The sequence below is a fragment of the Antrostomus carolinensis genome, unplaced genomic scaffold (genome assembly GCF_000700745.2).
Source record: "Antrostomus carolinensis isolate BGI_N321 unplaced genomic scaffold, ASM70074v2 scaffold21682, whole genome shotgun sequence".
NCBI classification, from domain to species: Eukaryota; Metazoa; Chordata; class Aves; order Caprimulgiformes; family Caprimulgidae; genus Antrostomus; species Antrostomus carolinensis.
In genome coordinates, this window is record NW_010300440.1 from 24106 (window position 1) to 39697 (window position 15592).

Here is a 15592-nt window from a genome sequence, read left to right on the forward strand (position 1 = left end):
ACATTGAGTTCTTTCTGTCCCACTATGTCCCAAGTTAGTGTACTCTTGGTTCCAAAGTGCATGGCTTTCCAGATTACTAAAGATCTTGCCTCTATTAAATGATTAAGAGATGCAGAAATTATGAATGAAAATAGATAGATAGATAGATAGATAGATAGATAGATAGATAGATCGATAACATGGATTTGAATACAACTCCAAACCACACCACAAGGTAAAAAAAAGATAGCAAAAAGAAAGGCAAATGTATCTGCATATCTTTTGTATCTAAATTGGTTTCCTTTTTATCCTGCAAAATATTATTTTCATAATATACATAATTTTCAGAAAGGAACAAAAAAACCAATCAATGATATTTCTGATTGAAAGACCATTTCTTACACTAAAGTAAGAGGTGGTAACTGACATTCTAAGCTCAGAGTGCAGTCATGGTTTGTCATGTTTTACAGGCTATTTTTATTATTTTTGTTTTGTTTTGAACACTAACTGGCTATCATGCCAGCTGTCCTAAACAGGATCTAGCAAAACAAGTAACTCCAAATGCTGGGAAGGGCCACGAGAAAAAAATCAAGGAGTTTTCAGGGAAACTTTGCATTCCCCTACTGAATTCAGGTGAGCTTCTAATCTGGGAACCTCATGGGGAGGAGTTCCTCCTGTAACATGGTTTTACTGCAAAAACTGCATGGGAAATTCACTGTCCAGAACAGGGTCTTAAAACTGGACCACTCTCCTTCTTCTCACCAGATTATATGTCATAGTTATCAGATTACAGAATATTTGTCTCAATATTTAGTTATTGATAGAAATAGAAATATCTCCCACAGGACAAATGGCTGGACCCAAGCAAGATACAAAACCAAGACTTGCCATTGTACATAGAAAAAAACCAGTTCTTATATTTAATTTCCACTTTTTTCAGTAGGAATCATATTTAAATACATTTGTGACATTTCTGTCAAACAACTAAATTCATTATAATCATCTTAATGGACTGAAAAAATTACTGAAAAAAGACATTTAATTGTCATGAAAGCCGTGCTTTAAGTGAAGACTACAATATTATACTTACTAGCTCCCCAAGGTAGTGTTTGTGCAGCTCTGTTTGTTTTGTATTAAATAAGGTAAGAGTTTTTTTCGTGTCCTCTGCTGTTACTCATCACTTGTTGGAGCTGGATTCAGAAAAGCCTCATATTGATGGAATTGCACGTCTCCTACGGACTGCCCATACTGTAGAGGCTGATAAATGTTTGACCCAGCTCCAAGGCTAAAGTGATTTGCCAAAATAGCAGTTTAAGCTAGAGGTTATTCCAATGTAAATTCAATGTGACAAATGCTAAAGAGATTCTGCAACAACAAAAAGCCATATGCTGGCAAAACAAAATCAGAAAGGCAGATGCTCTCCTCAGCTCTTACCACAAAACTTTGATTGTCAGTTTAAAACTAAGGCCACTCTGAAAAGCAGCAGTGAGAGGAGCAAAAGGATGTGTTGCTACTTATGCAATATCTTAATTGGAAGATGAGGATGGAAGCTAAAAAGAGCACTGAATCTGGCAGTTACAGGGCACAGCAAGCTCATTTCCAGCACTGCTGAGTGTACTCCCTTCCCTCTAACCCAATCCAGTGGTTCTCAGCAGCTCAGGAGATCAGTCCTCTCTCTTCCAAACTACTCTTATGCTCCAGAACAAGTAAAATGCTCAAAATTCAATATTATTATTATCGTTCTTTCTTTATGTGACTAGATTAGCAAACCAATTCTTGTACTTACTCTGGCCATTATTTTTAAGGTCAGAATTATTAAGACGTAGATTTGCATTAATCATTAACTCCAAAAGCTATGTATATGTTACAGGGCTTGAGGAATATGAAGTCTGAGGATAAAAGCACCCTTCTGCTTCAGTAGTGCAAGATCAAATGCCATGCAATTAATTTACCAGTGCACTCCATCCAACACCACCTCTTCAATTACTGTTATCTCTTACATTGATAAGATAAAATTACTAACTCACAAATGAGGTGAAGTGAATTGGATTCCTCCTTTTCCTTTCCTGCTTGCCAGTCCTGAAACAAGGGAAAATTTCATCCTGTAGTAGGAGTCTAGTGTCATTTTAGAAGCCCTAAGATGTCCCATCTTGCTTCCAGCTGCCTTTGGTGGGTGCAAGCTTTATGTAGGTTCTGATCACACATGCAGTCCCATGCATGTCTTGGATACTCAGGTGTGAAGAATGACACTAGATGCCTCTAGGTCAGGGGTCCTCAAACTACGGCCTGCGGGCCAGATGCGGCCCCCCAGGATCCTCAGTCCAGCCCGCTGCTATTTACAGAACTCCCTGCCCCCCCTGCCGGGGGTTGGCGGAGGGAAACCAAGCACCTGCTGGGACTGGGCTGGAACCAGCGCCTCGTCCTCGACCTTCCCCCCTGTGGCGGGCGAGAGGCCGAATGAAACATCTGAAATCTCCAATCAGATCCAGACTAACTGACGAACACTTGCATCACTTGCTATGACTGGCAATGACAAATATGGAACCTAACATTGACTATCTCATTAGCCAAAAGCAGGCCCATAGTTCACATTGAAATATTATTTGTTTTTGTTGATTACAATTGTTCTTCCTTTTAAATATTGTATTATTTTTCCTGGTTTTTATGCACTACTACAAATAAAATATGTGCAGTGTGCATAGGAATTCGTTAATTGTTTTCCAAATTATAGTCTGGCCCCCGACAGTGTCTGAGGGACAGTGAACCGGCCCCCTGTTTAAAAAGTTTCAGGACCCCTGCTCTAGGTAGACAACTCCCACTGTAACTGCTCAGAGCAAGAGCTGACTCCAGACTGAAAATGGATGAAGACCTTCACAAGAGGACTAAGATTAAAAATATTTTTATATAGTTTGATTCCTGAAATAACATAAATAACATACTAATAACAGCTCAAAACAGCTGAATGGCATTAGGTTGTATGCTACTGAATTATCTATGTGACATACTAGACTACTTAGGTTTGCAAAGCCCACAGTGTTTTTCTTTTGCTTCGTTCAATACTCAAATAAATGTGAACTTGAGTGTGAGAATTTCCCAGAAATAACCAAAGCAAAAAAAAAAAAAAATTGTGATTTACAGATTTAAACTCACTCGAGCCTAGGCAGCCTCAGAAATGTCTGCTATGGATGTTATACAGCACGGACAGTGCGAGGGGAGGATAACCAAACGGAGAGCTCTAGCCAGGCTGATGAAGAGAAGATCACCGAAGCCAGTCTGAGGACTTATTTTCTTACAGTGGCGCAGACAACACCACACTATGACAAATTGAAAAGGCTGGGGCTCATCTTTCGTGATAGTAGTTAAAGGTTAGAAAAAGAGTTGGAGTCCTCGTATGCCCATGAAATTCTATGTCTCACTCTTGCTTCTGGTTACTCGGATTTTACATAGGTAGGAATGATGTAAGGGAGAGAGATTTTCATGCCACTGAGCACCAACCTTAATCCAGCCCTACAGCAGGTATTTAGCTAATCATCATATGGACAGACCTATAAAATCAGTCCTATTTCCCATAGGTAAAAAATTCCAGTAAGTTAGCTGTGGGTTTCTACAGGATATTAAAGAGAATTTAATATTCAAACTACTGGTCAAAACATTGTTCTGATAAAGCTATATGGCAATAGAAGGAGCAAAGCTGAAATGCGATGTATTTCTTCTAAATTAGATGCTTATACCAGAGCAGAAGTTGTGTATGAATGGACACGGGAACCAGCAAGGTCAGTGGTTGTGGCTGAAGATGGCTCTCGATTGAACCAATATGATCTGCTTGGACAAACTGTGGACTCTGGAATTGTTCAGTCCAGTACAGGTCTGTGAAAAAGGTTTTTTGGGAGGGGTCCTATTTAACTGCCAAAACATAATATAGAGCAGGAGAAAAAATATAAAGACCAAAGAGAGAGGTAAATTGCAATACACGAGTTTCAGATTAGGAAAACATGACTCTGAACAAAGATAACATATCCTAGGATTGCTTTCCTACTTCAACTCGTGGTTAAAATATGTGAACAATTAAAAAGCTTCCTGTAATGACAGATCTAGCCAGAAAAAAACAGTAATTTACATTATAAAGAAGCATGCCTCATATTCTTATCGTATTATCTGCTTAGTATATAAGCTTAAAAATGTGTAAGAATATGAATCTTCAAAGATCATATTCCTGGAAGCAGTGAAGTAAGTTGCTAAAAGCAAACATATAGTTTCTAAAGGAGGTATTTAGAGAGTGAAAAAAATATGTCATCAAATTAAAAACCATCTGGAACATCCAAACAGGATTTAAGTGTCTTAATTCTACCACCAGCTTTAACTCCAAAACTATTAATGGGATACAGAAATATAGCCAACATTTAGAGTATGATATACCTGTAACCATGAAGCTGGCTAAAAACCTTTGATTTTTCACTTTGCAGTGTGTGTTTCAAGATTATTTGGTTTTTGGTTTTGTGTTTGCTTTTTTTTTTTTTTTTTTTTGATACTTTGGAAGGGGCATGAAGACCTAAATACAGTAATAAACGGAGAACTGGGCATGAAAAAGAGCTCAAAGTGTTGACTAGATTGACTGTTCAATGGACTAAAAGAAGCACTGCATTAGGACAAATAGTTGAATTGCTTTGAATGAACCCAACATTGTGACTGAACTGGAGAAGTACATTTATACCCACATAATCCAAATTTCTAACATGTCATTCATAAAGTTAATGAACATTTAAGGGAAAGTGAGTCAATTTAAGGTTAACCTTAATTTGTGTCTGAAATTTTTATGTAGCTTACCAAAATATATTCATATGCTCTATTAAGCCAATAAAATTTCTCACAGGCAAAAGTTTCTAGTGGACCAATATTCAGTGTTTTACTCGGAAGCTTCTGTTCAGTTAGTATAATCATAAAAGAAGTAAGTGGGATGGTAGTAATAAGGACTTTCCATAACAACAATATCAACACAGCTGCTCCCATAGATTCACTGCTTCCATTACTGTGCACATAGGTGTACATCAGACAAGTACAAAGAAAAGGGGAGAACTCTTGGCCTGGCCACAGTTGGAAATGTTGCCATCAAATTTTGTGGAGCCAGTAATTCACACTACCTGCCCTTTGCTGAAAAGTCAATAGGATTTGTTAGAACTGCAAGGATCTCTAGCTCTTTGCTCTTTCTCTTCAGAAGCTACTCACTCAGAGAGACCTTGGCAACCTTTGTGCCTGCCTTTTGCACTCATTGCCAATTCTCTGCTTGCTGCATGCATTGTAAGGGTGGCAGGATAATCAAGAGAGACTCTTAAGCTTGTGAACATGTCCAAATCAAACAGATAATACCAGACAGAGTTCAGGGTAATTAGATAGTAACATGAGAAGCACCCTAAAAATTAAGACGGGCAGATAATCCTCCAGCACATCTTTGTCCACTGATCATCTCTGATTTAAGATATGACATATGAAATGATAATATGAAATCCTTCCCTACTTTCATAGTTGTGGATGATGACTCATCTGACAAAAAGACAGAAGGAATTGAAGACAATCTTCACTTAAGAGTTCTCATCACCTTTATTAGACAAGAAAATGAAACTCTTGTGCAGCTGATTCTGTGGATCATTAGAGGAATATACATCATCTTGGGCAATTTTAAGATGATATTTATAGTTGTCTGGAATTCCAGACACATATTTTCAAAGAATTTGGGTGCAACTGGGTTACTCTAAACATTTCCAAAACTATTAAATGATTTGGTGAATCCATAAAGTAGGCATTTGATTTAGTTGGTTTGGTTTTTTTTCTTTAATTTCTTCCTTTGCTAGTAGGCCATCTGCTATCCTTATTTGTGGGTCTAGAACAAGAGAACTACAAATACTGATTTTTTTAATTACAAGAGAATCTTGAAAGAACAAAACTTTTTTATAGCATAGTTATTCATCTATGCTGGTAATGGAATGTACAGGTACTAGACACATAAAAACAGTATTCAGTAAACAAAATAATAATTATTGTTGCTGCTGTTTTGCTTAAGCAGAAAGTCATCAATTTTTAACTTGTATGTAAAATTCATACAAAAATATGTCACTCTCCAACTACTGACTCATATTGGCTCAGAAAGAGTTTAAAATGATTGTTTGTGTAAGCACCTTAACAGATGCCTAAAAGGCTTGTGGAAGTTTCTATTTACATAGAATTATTTTGTCACCCTAAAAACATTGTTTTGTGCTGAGAATCATCAGGATTTATAGTCACAATGGTTTTTTTTGTTTTTGTTTTTTCTGATGTTCTGTAAATCTGCCGAGAGGATGGTGTTCTTAAGAGTTTTTCTGTTGGTTTACATGGCATAAGTAGTAAATGAGAAATACTTAATTTTAAATTAATGGCAAGGAAAGCATTACTTCCTGCCTACAGTGATAGAAAAAGTATTATTACAGCTAAAACTCAGTCCCCAACTCAAACCTTATGTCTGATGTGATGCGCATTCTAGATGCATCTGATGCGATGAGCATTTTAGATGCTCATCTGATAAACTGGGTTTATTACAAATAGTTTACAGAACACTGAGTAATAGGTTTGATGCAACTTTAATGAATTATCAGCTCTTTTCTTCTAAGAACACAGGTTAGTTTACACCACCTGAGCATGTGGTGTCAATGATTGTGATACACTGTAAAATTAAGGCTTGGTTAAAAACTGCAGCTACAGAAGTGGTGAGCACAGGCACAAACTCTTCCAGAGCACTGGAAGTATTTAAATGTGGACAATCACTGGGAACATATAAGTTAATATAGATGAAGGAGTTGTGTGACAACTTTTAAGTGCTTCATATTTGTGTAATACATATAAATTAATTTAAACTTCATGGAATAAATAAAAACAAATTTATCTACTCAACACAGTTATTTGTAGAAGAATTGTTGGGAAGGTAGCAGTTAGCAGCTGTTACGAATGTGGCTATGCTTTTCATTTAAAGAAAGCCATGAAATGTGGGAAACTAAAAATTTAGTAAGTAACTGAAGTACTTTAATGTCCTGCAGTTATTTAAATAAATCTCATCAAAGATCTGCTGTCTTCTAATAAATGACTGCAGTCCTTTTGTACTTTGGAGACTTAAAAACATGGTTTTGCCTTGTAACTGAACTGTATCATTATTCTAGGCCTATGCTTTGCCTGATTCACTCCTTGTGGCATTACCCTTAGCTGACTTCTTGCTCAGACCTGCTGCAATGCTTAACAGATGGGAATAATCCCTATCTTTAAGTGCCTTTATACTTTGAATCTTGTTCTCATTTTCGAGAGGTTAAAAATACTTTGATAATTTAAAAGCAGCTAAATAAAGCTTCAGAGTACAGTGGTGTGTTCACTCTGTATTCTTAGCTTGCCATCTACAATAACTGAATTAATTCTGACATACCATTGTGAATATTCTATATCTGATTGCATTAAAATAGCTTCCCATGTCATATTTTAGTAGATAAAATTAATTTATTGGCTCTTCTAGCCAAGGCTGGCATCCTTCATAAGATCATAGTCTCTGGTACAGAGGAAAAGAAGGTTGTTTCAGTGAAAGTTAAAGAAAGGTGGGTAGAATTCAAGTAAAAATGCCCACTATACTACTTCTGCCAGTCCTATTTTAGAAATAAAATTTTCCTTGCATATCGGTTGCTTTATCTCTCAATTTATAATTTATTCTGTTTTACCCCTTTGCTACTGTCTTTTATATTGAAACATACCAGGAGTATTGTCACATCTTATTTATAAGCTTTCCTCAGGGTTATACATCGAGCAAGAATGTTCAAATTAGTGTTCTTCTAGACTGAAGAATTAAACAAAAGGGCATTCGACATGCTTGGTGCATAAGCAGTCAATGTCTAGACATAGCTTTTCAATGCAATTTAAGCTTCTCCTGTACAAGAGCAACTTTTTCATTCCAACTGACTACATTTTAAAATAGAATAACAGTAATTTCATGTCATCTCTAATCTAGACTGATGTTTCCATTCAGTTACATGTCCACCTGTTTCTTTCCTAAGATGTTTATTGCATAATAAGAATCAGTCTACTCCAAAAAGAGGCCCAACAATAGGTTCTCCAATCTTTTGAGTGTACTGTTTCTCAAGATTCATTTTCAATGATGTAAATAACGATCTGAAAACAAGGCATTTTTTGCTGTGCTCTGGCAGAAAAGGTTTATAGTAAGAGTTATATAAATACCTACAATTCCTTTCAATTGCAATTAGAATACCCCGCTCATATGTTTTGCACCCAAAAAGTTAGTGCTAATGAAAATATTCTGTGTTATTCTTGCATCGTCCATTTACTTCAGGAGAGAATAATAATTTAACAAAGTACTGAATGAGCAGAATTAGACACTTACTCTTCAGAGTACATAAAGCACAAACAGTGGTAATGCAGACACAATCACATCAACTATTCCATCGTAAGCCTAGCCTGACTGAAACAATTCTGAGTGCCTGTCTCGATTTAGTTTTTATATGATGTTCACAAGTGTATATTATGATGGTTTTCCATCTTCTAATGGAATAAAACCTTTCACAAGAGGCCTAAACAGTCACCAGTTAATGCAGACTTTCATTCACTACTCTGCAGAGATGAAAAGATATAAATCTAATTAGCATTTCCCAGAACTGCCTAGTTTTGCATTATTTGTATATTATCAAACTTCAGAACCTGCTTTATTAAATGTTCTCTTCAGAGCTGAACCAATTCGATCTGAGGACTTTTTTTTTTTTTTTTTTTTTTTACAATAGGGATGAATATAATGAAAAAATGCTTCAAAATGCTTCGTATAAAGACCTCTATTTTGTATATTTATAAAAGCTTTAACGTTATGGTTTTTCTTGTTTTTAGGGGAATACGTTGTTATGACTACGCATTTTCATTTGAAGAGAAAGATTGGTTACTTTGTCATCCAGACTTATCTGCCATGCATCATGACAGTGATACTGTCACAGGTATCCTTCTGGCTTAATAGAGAATCTGTTCCAGCAAGAACTGTGTTTGGTAAGCAAGACCTATAAACTGCTTGGCAAACCTAAGTCAAGTAGGTTTAAGAAATTTTATGGTAAAACTAGTTATGTGTCACACAATATTAGAGAACAGCATGAGCCTGGACATAGTGCAGTACACAACAGTTAGCACATTTCATTGCAGAGATGTAGTAGAAGATGATTTTAGGTCCAAAACTTTTAAGCTAATTATAAAAAGAGACCCAAAAACATCTTAAGCTATCTGTTACAGTTCAACTTTTCCAAAACAATAAGTATATTAATAAAACATTTCTGACAATGGCAGTGGCATTCATAGTGGGGACTATCAAAAAGGCTTTTATCAATGAATGTTGGTCATTTGACATCCTTAGGCCCTTTAAAAAGTCTCATCTTAAAAATCAATCCCTTTTGCAGGCTGCTACTAAAGGTATCCTGTTGAAATCAGTAACAATTTATTGTGCTTACAGTGGTGAATAGATGCACTCAACGAACACAGTTAGAAGGCAACCTAAAGGACTTTAACCACTGCTTGCAAATGCCTGTCTTAAAATTAGAAACAAACAACTAGCATATTCTTTAGAGATATTAATCCAAGTAAAGTACATAATTAAAAAAAAAAAAAAAGAAGTTGTAACAAATTTTCAGTTAAGGAAAATAGAATCTGGGATTTCTGCTATGTGACCTAGTCTTTTTTGCAATGTTCAGATGGGACACCTGAACACCTTTGGCAGAAGGATGTAGAAGAACACACAGACCAGCTGACTTTTACATGAGTTTTCCTGCCTCAGGGCACTGCTGGGGCAGGATGTCATGGGCCCTCCTGCTTTTCCAGATGATTTACCCATTTACACTGGACATAGCAAAGCCAGAGAGTCACAAGGCCTGATGTTAAAAAATGCAGACTCTGAAACTCGTGTTGAATGAGCTATTTTTATTGACCTTTTCTGGCAGTCTTCACAGCTGTGCTTTAGTTTCCCAGTGCCTCTGGAAATCAGTCACAACTTGCATAGCCTTAGACCTCATGAACCAAGTAGAGGCTTTCTGTTGATACACAGATGTGCATTTACAGAAGAATGGTTTAGACCACAGTATAATTAAATTTGATTTACATAATATTCTTTAGATTAACATCTAAAATTAGTCCTGAATTTTTATCATCAACTTAGTGAGAATTAACCTGGGACTTTTATGGGCCTCTGTAGTCAAAGCTATTGAAATTGTAACTATTTTACCTCTTTTTGCAGATATCATTTAAAAAGAAATGTTAGATGATCAGTTTGAAATGCTATACTTCATTGTCCCTAGATGGAGAACAAGCTTCCTAGTCTCACAATGAATAATATATAAACTTCACGATGTTCAAGCTGCTATCTTCACAGGCTCAAGAATCCACACATTTCTGAAAGTTTTCCTTTTAGAAGATAGTTATTTAGTAAATAGTCTCATCTTTATCATTATGTATCAAGATAGCTTTTTTCAGTTCTTAATAGCAATGAAACAGTTTCATAAAATTTTACATGAATGTATATCATACAGAAGCACAACTTACATCTTTTATCCTGCTTAGTACCACAGACAATAAAAATTGTAAATCCTTTTTTGCTACTACGTAAGAGAAATATAAGCTCACTAGTAATGAGTCAAATACAAGATTAGGTTGTCTCTGAGGGAAGATAAATTGCTTCTTCATTAGGCTCTAAGAATTCAAACTCTCTACACCAGCACATAGATACATTGCTCATGATTTGGCCTATTTTAGACCACTGCACATTTTCACTAACTCTCAGTGAAGCAAAGACGAACTCGCAAGACAAATTCAAAGCATGACATTGCAGTTGTCAAGGTAACTTGTGGACATGTGATTTGATGTAAATGCCTAGCCTGCACTTGTAGATTTTTTTTTTTTTTCAAACATCTGCAAGCAGATCAAGTTCAATATAGTCCTGCTTGCTCTCTACAGACAGTTAAGGGAAGAGATTCATCAGCAGTGAGAAGCTCTGATATCAGAAATGCAAATTACATTACTATTGTTCTTATATAAAGTCTTTGCAATTTTCAGGGCATGAGTGAATAAAGGGATAGAAATCTGTAAAACCATTAATTCAAATAAATGTAATATCACATAAAGCTTGGTGCACTTGAGTATACATTTGAAGGAGAATATACCATTTAAGCTGAATGAAAACAGCAAGTTTTTTTAGTTTTCTATCTAAATACCTTAAAACTGTTGCAAGAAAGAACTGAAAATGTTAAATTGTTACATCTGAAGGATGATTTGCAGAGCATGCGCAAGGAATGGCAACGATGATTCTCCAAATACTAGGAAGCATAAAGTAGTATCCAGTCCACAACTCAAAATACTATTTCCATTTCAACTTTAAAAATATTATTCTACTACAGCAATATCAAAGAATAAAGGTATAAAAGATGTTTTGAAAATCCTGCAACTTCCACAGAACTTGAGATCTGATATCCTTAGCAACTGAACTTAAGTGAGGAATTTTATAAAATTTAAGGGTGAAGATAAGGCTTTCCCATCTATTGTAACAGTTAAGAAATGAAACGCAAAATATAGCCAGTGATCTAAAGACACTGAAACTGTTTGCTTTGCAGGAGTGACAACTGTCCTGACAATGACTACGCTGAGCATCAGCGCAAGGAATTCGCTGCCCAAGGTGGCCTATGCCACCGCTATGGATTGGTTTATAGCGGTGTGCTATGCCTTTGTGTTTTCTGCACTCATTGAATTTGCAACAGTGAATTACTTCACAAAGAGAGGCTATGCATGGGATGGCAAAAGCGTCGTTCCTGAAAAGGTAACGCCACTTAATATCTATCCCAACAGGTCATAACTGTGTCTAGCTTGGTCACTATGTGGCGTTTTTTGAGGCCGGTAGAAATTATTATTATTTAGAATAGTAAGTAATTATTCAAAATAAGTTTCCTCATGTGTTTGCACACAGCATTTCTACACATAAACAATAATTATTTAGACACTGAGTACCTAAATACTACTTCTGACAGACTGAATGATACTTAATGCTATTAATAATTGAAAATTTCACCGAGATTTTGACGTGTATGACTGAGCAGAAAAAAGATAAGTGTGTTGTTTTGTTTTTTTTTAATTTTCTAGTGTTTGGGCAAGAGAAAACATGGATGCCTCAGTATAAATGTAGAAAAAAATTCTTGTGGCTACTGTATTTGACAGTTTCTAAAGTATATTGCTACCCAGCATGAACTTCAGGAGGATGACTATGTGATCATGACCACATATATCCCAACAGGACTTTTTCTTTCCTTTCTTTTGCCTCCTATTATTTCCCTGTTTTTTTAAAATAGAAATATTATTTTTAATTCATAGTCTCTAGGAAAAAATTATTTGTTTTGGGGAAAGCATTGAGAGTTGTGTTGGGAAGGTACAATCCTGATCTGTACCTCCATTAATTCAATAGAGAGACATCACAATGACTCCCTTTGCTCTGGGATCAGACCTGGTCTGTAAATCACATCTGTACCAAGAGATTGTTGAGGTCATCTAGGGGAGGAAATAGAAAGTTTCCTATTTCCAATGAGTTATCATGTCAGCTGCTTCTGTGAGGAAGCTCATTTGTGGGTTTTTTGTTGCTTTTTTTTTTTTTTTGTGAGAGATCTTGAAAGAGATTGTTAACTTCCCTAAATGGTTATTATGAACATTCAGAGACTAGTGATTCAGCAGAATAAATATTTGGAGGAACAGATGTACAGAAACATTGGTACATGAATATATATATTTGATTCAGGAGTGTATGTTGTTTTTTGGGGTTTTTTTTTGCTATTTTAGTTGCAGTGGGGAAACAGAAATAAAATTAGGATATTTACATAATGACAACTAATACAAAGGTATTATAGAACAAATGAGTAAAGTAACAAAACAAACTTACAGTAATGAGCTGCATGACTGCTGGTGAAAATTGTGTTTTCAGTTTTTGTTGTGCTCCTATCTTCATGATATCTGTTGTAAAAAATGGGCTGTATTACTAAAACAAAATCCTTAAATGTTAAATATTGCCTTGTTAGTATAACCTACCTTGTAACCTAATTACAACAATCAGCTGTTTCATTAGTTTTAAAGAAAATTACATTTTCCAAAAAAACCACACCAATATAAACTTAATATTCAAACATTGTTTAAAACATTGGAAGCTTTATGGCTTTGCATTCCAGAAGAGGTAAGGGTCTTTATGTGTCATTTGATATAAGTCAGCAAAGACATATTTGTATCTGGTAGAGTGCATTACCTGCAGACGTAAGGAAAGGCAAGCAAGGCAAACTAATGGTGGGCAGAGTATTGCTGCTCAATAACATCCAGAGCTCTAATTAGCTGTCACATTACTTTTTCATAAAGTTGAATTTGATGAGAAATATTAAGACCCTGGCTAATAATCAGGACTTCTGTGAATCAGATTCCTTGTGACATTTAAATCTATAGAAAAGGTCTCCTCTGAGATTTCTGTGAAGTGGTTCTTTGCCTGCTGGATTTATTGCTGCTCACTAGAGTATCTGCCTGAGAAGGAAACAGGACTGGCTTCCTACTCAGAAAGTGTGTTAGCAGCCTTCTTGCTCAAGAACAGACAACTAAAACAAAAAAGTCTTTCTGACGTTGCCTTTTTTTTTTCCCAACTTTCTTTCAACATGTTTGTTCCTCCTATCCAGCATAAATATTCTAAGACAATTTGAAGCTTTTCCTTAGCCTCAAGCTAAGCTGAATATTACTGTCATATTACACCTCCTTAATGACTCACTACATCTCTCTTCTATGTTTATCCTTATGTGGTGGCTGGAGGCAGGGTTTGGACTGTCTGCAACAGGGACAGCTGAATTCCAACTGGTAGCCCCAGATGTCAAAATTTATTTTTTTTCCTATAAGTACATCCTCCCAGAAGTAGAATAATAGAAAACATAAGGACCCAGGGGAAACCACTTTATAGTCTTTCTGATCAATAAAAAATTTTCAGTACATTCTGCCTTTAGCAATATTGGTAGGAGGATATTTTTATGGGATATTTTTATGTATGATCTGTGTTAGAATGCATCATATAACATTATTTGTCTTGATATTGGAAAGATACATTAAGAAATTCAGTGTCTTTTAAAGTTTGTGTCCTGGTCAAAAAGCACAGTTGATTAAGGGAATATTGAATTATGAGTGGTTTGTCACTGTTGGTTACCATTAAAGGTAATTTTGTCCATCAGTGAGCCTAGCTATAAGTCCTCATTATAGTTTATCCATCATCTAATTTGGTTTAACTAGTACAAGTAACTTAGATGGATGATTTTGTCTTTGTCTACACCTAAATATTTTGCATGAGTCATGTATCTAGACATTAACTTATTTCTTACAGCTTATTACAATTTGTGGTATAAATTTGATTAACTGCAAACATTTATGGTGCTTTTTCATAATCTGATCTGTTGAGAAGGCAGTGAGAATAAAACATTTTCTTCTTTCTTCAGCCAAAGAAAGTGAAGGATCCTCTAATTAAGAAAAATAACACCTACACTGCTGCAGCTACCAGCTATACCCCTAATATTGCAAGGGACCCTGGGCTGGCAACCATTGCTAAAAGTGCAACAATTGAGCCCAAAGAAGTTAAGCCAGAAACAAAAGCTGAACCCAAGAAAACTTTTAACAGCGTCAGTAAAATTGATCGACTATCAAGAATAGCCTTCCCATTGCTTTTTGGAATCTTTAACTTAGTCTATTGGGCTACCTATTTAAACCGGGAGCCCCAGTTAAAAGCTCCAACTCCACATCAATAACCTCATTTATTCGTATAGTTCTGTTTTGTCTTTTGCTCTGGGAATTGCTTCCCATTTTCACATACAGTAATTCCCATTTGCTTCATCGCCTCTGTCTTAAAGAAAATAAAGGTTTCTTTATTTAAGAGAAAGTAAAATATATCTGTATATTAAAAAAACCTGGGTGTAAGGGAAAGAACAATATAAACTATATACCTTGAAAAACTGATTCTGAAAATAAGAAAGAGTTGTAGAGTAATGAAAAAAAAAAGTAGATAGCTTAGTACTGAATGTACCCAAAGTTATTGTATACATACGTGAAAAAGATATTTTTATTCAAAGGTTTGTGGGAGTGGGAAAATATTCTTTATGATGTTCCTGATGCACACGCTATACCGTACCATCTGTTTGACTAACGTTTATAATCTTTACAAGGATGTGAAGGTTTTCATTTGCTGAATCCCATAAGATCATTATTTTCCTAATTCCTTTTCTCTTCTATATTCCAAACCACCTGACTTATAATATTAAATGGTCTTTAAATAAAAAGGAAATCTACTCACTGTAGGTACAGTTTGTCACTGTATAGCACATAAGATCTACTGGTAACAAATGCTTTAATCTGCTGTCTTACTGCAGTCTTGTTCTAAGCATTAAGTTGTCACTGGAGTAGATTTAAAACCAGTTGCACAATCAAGTGCAGATCCTGAGTTCCTTCTAATGCCTGTGTAGTTCAAACAATTCCTGGATGCTTTTACAGATAGCTTTTACTCATCACTATGTTTTAGAGTTAAAAC

At 35.6% G+C, this 15592-nt stretch overlaps 1 protein-coding gene across 1 annotated transcript in view; it reads left to right on the top strand.

The window, feature by feature from the left end:
- Positions 1-15049, top strand: part of GABRA1 (gamma-aminobutyric acid type A receptor subunit alpha1) — a 37546-nt gene extending 22497 nt beyond the window's left edge. Inside the window, exons 6-9 of the mRNA XM_010163146.2 lie at positions 3701-3844; positions 8875-9027; positions 11628-11830; positions 14511-15049. Of these exons, the coding sequence (XP_010161448.1) occupies positions 3701-3844; positions 8875-9027; positions 11628-11830; positions 14511-14816 (806 nt within the window). The 3' untranslated portion in view covers positions 14817-15049. The remainder of the gene's footprint in view (positions 1-3700; positions 3845-8874; positions 9028-11627; positions 11831-14510) is intronic.
- The last annotated feature ends 543 nt before the right edge of the window (positions 15050-15592 follow it).